The sequence below is a fragment of the Alligator sinensis genome, unplaced genomic scaffold (genome assembly GCF_000455745.1).
Source record: "Alligator sinensis unplaced genomic scaffold, ASM45574v1 scaffold707_1, whole genome shotgun sequence".
Taxonomy (NCBI): domain Eukaryota; kingdom Metazoa; phylum Chordata; order Crocodylia; family Alligatoridae; genus Alligator; species Alligator sinensis.
The window spans coordinates 1,945,953-1,953,107 of NW_005842065.1; the positions used below are offsets into that span (position 1 = coordinate 1,945,953).

Sequence of the window (7,155 nt, forward strand, 5' to 3'; positions counted from 1 at the left end):
GCCCAAACCCCCCCCCCCCCCCCAAGCCCCTGCCATTTAAACGCCTCCCCCCACCGGCGGGAACGTGTGTATGTATACACTCCCCGAAGTGTGTGTATGTGCTGGGGGGAGGGCAGAGGTTTCAGGTTTAGACGGGTCCAGCTGGGATCAGGGCCCGCCGGGGGGGGGGGCAAAGAGCCCCTGGCTGTGCAGTGCCAGGCACCGAGTAAAGAGGAAACGTCCTTTGAGCATCACGCGTGTGACTGTGTGAACGACGCCCCAGCCCCCTCCCCTCTGGCCCCCATGCCTCGCTCCGGCCCGCCCCGAAAACCCAAGTGAGCCGCGACGTTTTCAAACCCTTTATTAGCGGCTTTGTCCTCATTGCTGTCCCTTTGCGATCCCCGTCCACCGGGGCAGCCCGCAGGGGGCGCCAACAGCCGGGGGAAGGCGGTGGGAGGCAGTACCCCCTGCTGGCCCTTCGCCCCCGGGTGCCAGGCTGGAAAGGGGGAGGGGGCTGCCTCCCCAGCCCCACAATGGTAGGACGGATCAGCTACACAACACTAACTTCATTTACATAACATTAACATTCATTAGCTATGCAAAACACTCCAGAAGCGTCGCCCCACGCCTCGGGTTTCTTCCTCCCTCCTCGCGTCACGATCTCCCGCGTCCTCAGCTACGTGCTTTGATCCCTCCGACCCCAGCCCCACCTTTCCTCCTGCCCCTGCTGAAGGGGAGTACGATTCTGCCTGAGACTGGAAGCCCCACCCCCCGCGCCCGTGTGGTGCTGCCTAGTGGCCAGTGTAGGGTATTGCGGCGCTGTGCAGTGATCCTCGGCCCGATCCCGATTCCCCACCCGAGCTGGGCTGTGGGGGGGGGGTTCACGACCCCCTCTCACCCACTCCCCCCAGGCTGTAGCCCTGCCAGAACGGGGAATGGGACCAAGGGCTGGGGAATGAATGTTGGGGGGGGGAACAAAGGTGACTCCTCCCCCATAGCCCTTGCAAACTGCCCCCAGGGCCCCCTGCTGGCGGGGGAGGCAGAGGGATGTGCCCCCCCACGGGGGTCAGAGGGGGACTGGGACACATGCAGTGCAATCAATATACAACATATACAGAGTGGGGAAGGGGCTTGAGGTTGGGGGGGGCAATGCACACATTTGTCTTTAGCCTGGGGGGTGTTGTGGGGGGGTGGTGAGACGCTCTGTGTGTGTGTGTGTGTGTGTGTGTGTGTGTGTGTGTGTGTGTGACCTGCTGCCTCCATGTGCTTGGATGCCTGAATCCTGAGGTGGAGGAGGTGGGTGGTATGCCTGGGTTCTCTGTCAGTGCATGTATGTACAGTGTTACCCCCCACTTCCCACTCAGCTCAGCTCCTTCATTGGGCCCCAGCACCTGGGATGTGGGAGGTAGAGGGGGGGTCCCTCCAAACTAAGCAGGGGTGCATGCTCCACGGGGGGAGGGGGAAGCAAGTGGCCCCTGCTGCTCCTCCCTTGGTCTCCAGGCCAGTTTGGGTCAGAAGGGGAGGGGAGCATGGAGCTTTGGGGGCCTGTGTTGGGGGTGGGGACCCCCCCAGTGTCTTTAGGTAGGGGAGTGCTGATGGGCAGGATCCAGTGACATCACTACAGAAGCAGATTCAAGGGGCAGGATTTCCCTACCAGGATCCAGCACCTGCACAGAGCTGAGCACTGATTGGTGGATTCTGGGCTGGGATCCAGTGTCATCACCATGCAGGCAAGTGCTGACTGGCAGGATTCCAAGCTGGGATCCAGTGTTGTCACTAAGTGCTGATAGGTGGGATTTCCAGGCTAGGATACAGTGCCTGTATACAAATTATTGCTGATTGGGTGGATCCCCAGCTGGGATCCAGTGTTGTCCCCACACAAGGTGACTGCTGATAGGTAGGATCCCAGGATGGGATTCAGTGTCTCTACACAGACAAGTGCTGATTGCCTGGATCTCTCGCTGGGATCCAGCATGGACAGAGTGGCTCTGGCATTGGGGAGAGGGAGGCAGCTCCACCTTGGGGACTTCCAGCCCCTTTCCAGGGCCCTGACATGCAGCCACCAGTGGGGTGTTGCCTGGGAGGCCTCCACTTATATGGAGCAAGCTCTGAGCAGCAGCAGGGGAGCGGAGGCCTCCTGCCCTCCCACCCCTGCAACTCTCTACCCCGATCCAGCCAGGGTGCAGGGGCTCCAGAAGGCCATGTGGGGGAGGGCTGTGTGGTGCCCCCCACCAGGAGGGTGACAGCTTCACCTGGAGACCACACCCAGTGCCTGCTTCATGTTCTCATAGACCACGTAGCTGATGCTGACGGCTGGGACGACCTTCAGGAAGTTGGGGGCGATGCCACGGTACAGCCCCGGCAGCCCCTCACGCGCCACGATGTGCCGGAACAACCCCCGCATTGTGGCCGGTGGGGCCCCCTCCACTGACGCTGCAGGAATGGGTGGGGGGAGGGGAGAGGAGAGGAGAGGAGAGGAGATGAGACGTGGTCAAGCCTGGAGCCAGTCACCCCCTAGCCCCTCATCGCATCCCCAAGGCAGCTGGCTGGTGCTGCAGCCACCTCTGGGGGAGGAATGTGGTAGGCACCAGGGTCACAGCCACATAGCACATAGGCACCTTGTGCCTGCATTCGGGTCCTGACCAGTGCCAGGGGGTAGCTGGCAATCTGCCCGCAGGTGCTGGATGCAGTGCCACAGGCCAGGAGCACCAGGACACCTGGGTCTGCCGTGTCCTTGCCATACTTCTGCAGCCAGGCGTTCTTCAGGGTCTGGGGGAGGAGGAGGGTCAGAAAATGGGGGCTGGGTAGTCTCCAGCTGCCAGGAAGAAGCTCTCCAGCCTTCCCCCTCCCCCACCCCCCCTCGCCCCCCAGGCTCTCCCTGACCGGGTGCCTGGTGCTGTTTGTGTCCCACCTCATAGATGGCCAGGTCAATGCCAGCATAGGGGATGATGCCCAGCATGTTGGGCAAGTAGCCTTTGTAGAAGGCCCGGATGCCTTCGTGGCGCAAAATGGAGCGGGCACAGTCAGCTACGCCCACATACTGCCCTGTGGCCCGCAGCGTCAGCCGTGTTTTCAGTACCTGGGGGATGAAATCAGGGAGGGGGCATGAACCAGCAGACCCCTGGGGAGGGGAGGAGAACAGCTGCCCCTGGGAGTGCTGTTTAGCAGGAGGGTCTGAGAGCTAAGATGTGGCTGAGACTGGGGTGGAGTGAGGAGGAAAGTGAAGGGTAGGCACTGCCCTAGGAGGGAGGCTGGAAAGTAAGGAGATAAGGAGATTTGGGGATGGGAGAAGGGCGTTTCTCCCCCAAAACCACCCCCACTGCAACACAGCATCCCCAGTTGCCACCACACACCCCAGAGAGGTCCCTGCTATAGCAAGGGCAGGAGGCAGGCACTGGGGGTGAGGCAGGGGCAGTTCCCCTGCTCGTTTCCTCAGCTCTTACCTCCATGGGGTAGATGATGGTTTGGGCGGTGGCACCAGCCAGTGACCCGGCCACGAAGCGCTCCTGCACCCGCAGAGTCTCCTGCTGCCCCCGAATTGCCCGCTTGATCTGGGGAAGAAACAGAATCACCCCTGCCCAGCATCATGGATTGGGGCGTGCCCCAGCCCTTTCCCTGAGGGGCAGGCTTCAAGGTGGGGTGGGGGTGCGGATTCTAGGAGAGGGGCTGGGAGCCCAGCTCTAGCAGGGGTGTGGGGTCTGGGGGTGGGAAGTGGGGCAGGGCTAGGAGCCTGGACACCTGGGTTTCCCTTTATAATGGAGCTGCATTAAAGTCCTGTGTGAGCAGATGCCTGGGAGGTGAGAAACAGGGATGGACACAGGTTCTACAAGGGATAAACCCAAAGCTTGGACAGTCCATGAGATGTGTCCCTCCACCGGCTACTCCTTCCCAACCCTGCTCTGCCCTCCTCCCCCGCCCCCAGCTCAGCCCAGCCCAGCCCAGCCCCCACCTGCTCGTAGGCCATGAACTTGATGGCCGACTCCGGCGCGATCTTGAGGACGTTGATGCCGTTGCCGCGCCAGAGCGAACGGATGCCGCCCTCACGTACCATCCCTTGCAGCCCCCCCAGCACATTCACTGCATTTGACTTGGAGGCATGCACCTGGTGGGGGCAGATGCCTAAGTTCAGAGGTCAGGTCCTCGGCCCTTGGAGTGGGCTGGGACTGCCCCAGGTAGATGTGCAGCACGGGGCACAGGGTCAAAGGCAGCACTGGGGGTGGTACCTGCATGAAAACTTTGAGGCGGTCAAGGGGGGCAGTGCCGGTACGGGACACAGCCCCGGCTGCGGCTCCAGCCAACAGCTGCTTCCACCACATCCCCGTTGTCTTCTCCTTCTCTGAGAACTCATCTGGCACCGTCAGGCTCTCGCCGATGTCCAGGACCTGGTGGTGGTGGGGGCGGGGATCAGGATCAGGACCACAGCCCAAACCCCAGCCCGGGGAGCTCTGAGAATGGACACCAGGCCTGGCTCCACTTCCACCCCCGGCCCAGATCAGGGCCCACCCAGGTCTGCTCGACCACAGCCTGACCTCTAACTGCCTCCTTGCCCCTGATGGGGGTGGGGGGAGGCTGTCCCTTCCATATGTGCTCCAGCAGTCCCCCCCAATATGGGACCTGAGGGGGCTGAGACCCAACCCATCCCAGGATGGAAGCAATGCCCCCTCATGGAGACCAGGTGCATCTGCAGGTGGGGGCGGGGAGATGTCCTGAATGTCCCATTAACTTAGATCCCAGCTCAGGGCTTAGAAGAGTGTGTGTAGGGGGGCCCTGGGGCAGCTGGGGAAACAAAAGCAGGGAGTGGAGGAGGATGGGTGAATTGGGGGGGGGGTGGCGGTGGCAGGTGACTCCCCAAGAGGCTCATAAGGGATGGAAGTCTCTCATCTTTCCTACTCTAACCCACTAGGCCCCCCTCCCCTCCTCAAATTAAGGAGAACCCAGGTGTTCAAGCTCCCAAACTCCCACACCCTGTTCTACCACCCTCCCCACCTCACCCCCCCCAGACCCCACTCCTTGCCCAGAGTTGGGATAGAACCCAGGTGTCTAGGCTCCCCCCACCCCAGCTCTAGCCCCCAGTGTCCTCCCAGAGTTGGGGATGGAACCCAGGTGTCTGGGAGCCTACCAGCTCAGGGTCTGGCAGGGGTCGGGGCACCAGCTTGTCCATGGCAGGCACAGGGCAGTGGGGCAGGTGCAGGGCAGTGCTGTGCAATAAACCCCATGAAATCCCCCTAATGGGATCAGCCAGGCAGATGCTCAATCAAAGCTGGGGGTTGCTCAGCTCATCCCTCCCTTCCGCCCACCTCCTGCGTCACCAAAGGGGAAAAATGCAAGGGGGGTGGTGGAGGATGGGGTGACTGCCACAGGGTGCAAAGGGTGCAAAGGGGAGCTGGGGAGGGAACTGAGGAGTCCAGGCCCCTCCATCCCCCAGAGCTGAGGAAGGAGGAACCCAGGAGTTCTGGCTTCCAAGACTCCCACTCCCTCTCTAATCTGGGATAGGACCCAGGTGTCCCATCTGGCCTGCTCTAAGCATGAGACCCCCTTCCACTCCCAGAGCTCATGACATAACCCAGGTATCCCGGCTCCCAGACCCACCCCTGCCCCCAACACTGTTCTAACTACTCATCTCCACCCTCTTCCCAAACTCAGGGGTGGAACCCAGGCATCAGGGCTCTAACCAGTATTCCCCACTCCCTGCTGAGTGGGGACCCAGGTCATTCCACCCCATCCTGAGCCCCCCCTGCTTGTTCCCATGATGCTGGAGGCAGGACATGACCCCCGCCCCCAGTCCCTGCCAGGGGATCAACCCAGTTAATTATAACCTGTAATCTCCACCTGGCCTGACCAGAGAACCCAGGAGTCTGGGCAGCAAGCCCCACTGGCTCTCAGCCTCCCTCCCTCTTAGATGAGCTTCTGAGGTGACATCTCCAGTCCCCGATAGGACCAGCCCCAGGACAAGGGGAGGTGGAGGGGAAGCCCTCCCTGACCCCAGGCCAGAGCCCTGGAACATGGAGATGGAGGGTGATTGGGATACGGCTGGGGGGGAATGGGATCCCCCCACCCCTGACCACTGCTGCTTGGCTCAGGAGTGTCACCTTCCTCCCTCCCCCAGCCTCCCCAAGCTACTTAAGTGTCACAGTGTCAGGCCAGAGCCCAGCCCCTACCTTCCTCCTGGCTCCACCCCAGAGCTGGATGCAACCGCAGCTTCCCCAACCCTGGGAACGGAACTCAGGAGTCTGGGCTCCAGGTCCCTCCCTCCTGGACCCACCTTCTGCCTTCCTCAGAGGCAGCAACCAAACCCTGGAATCCTGGCATCCAGTTCCCCTTTCTCCTTGCCTCCAGCAGCCCCCAGCAAGGGAATCCAGGAGTCTGGGCTCCCACTCCTCCCCAAGATGAGGCAAGTGGGGGCTCACCATGGAGTGCTTCCAGTAGTGCACCACGGCCTCCATGTCGTGCAGCGGGTGCAGCAGGAAGTGGTCACGCCATTCTTGCCAGTCGATGGTCATGGTGCCATCCCGGTCCACGCTGCCGCCACCCCCCGACCCCATGAGGGCTGCACTGGGGCCTGGGGCTGCCCCTGCCATGGCCAAGGCCACGGCCAAGGCCAAGGCCACGGCCCTGCCTGACCCCCCCTGCCGCAGGACTGGGTTATCTCGGGGCTGCAGCTGTGGCAGGACTCCGCCCTACAGGGAAGACTTGGCCAAGGGACCCAGGCATCCGGGCTCCCAGGCCATCCCCACCGCCCCTCCCAGAGCTGCGAAGAGAACCCAGGTGTCTGGATTCCCAGTTCCCCTTGTTCTAACCCACCAGTCCCTACTCCCTTCCCAGAGCAGGAAGAGAAATGAGGTGTCTGTGCTCCCAGTCCCACACTCTCCTCCCAGAGAACCCAGGCATCTGGGCTCTCAGCCCCCACTACCCCCCAGAACAGGGATTGAACCCAGGTGTCCAGGCTCCCAGCCCCCCTTGATCTAACCCCCGCTAGTGGAAGCCATCGGGGGGGAGACTCCAGCAGGGCTTGGGGGCAGGTCCCAAGGGTGTGGGGGCCAGAGAGGGGGTCCCAGAGGGGGTGGGGGGCACTATGGGAAAGGGGGCAGGAATACAGGGGTGTCTGGGGGCCTAGGGCATCTTTGCAGTATAGAGGGTCCCAGGAGAATGTAAGGAGGGGGGTGCTGGGCGCATCCC

General features: G+C 62.2%; 1 protein-coding gene across 1 annotated transcript in view; it reads right to left on the minus strand.

Moving 5' to 3' along the window:
• Positions 1-323: 323 nt before the first annotated feature.
• Positions 324-7,155, minus strand: part of SLC25A23 (solute carrier family 25 member 23) — a 10,705-nt gene continuing 3,873 nt past the window's right edge. Inside the window, exons 4-10 of the mRNA XM_014519871.2 lie at positions 6,387-6,498; positions 4,203-4,361; positions 3,929-4,081; positions 3,423-3,530; positions 2,891-3,058; positions 2,598-2,748; positions 324-2,412 (exon numbers count right to left, since the gene is read on the minus strand). Coding sequence (XP_014375357.1) covers positions 2,228-2,412; positions 2,598-2,748; positions 2,891-3,058; positions 3,423-3,530; positions 3,929-4,081; positions 4,203-4,361; positions 6,387-6,498 — 1,036 coding nt within the window. The 3' untranslated portion in view covers positions 324-2,227. The remainder of the gene's footprint in view (positions 2,413-2,597; positions 2,749-2,890; positions 3,059-3,422; positions 3,531-3,928; positions 4,082-4,202; positions 4,362-6,386; positions 6,499-7,155) is intronic.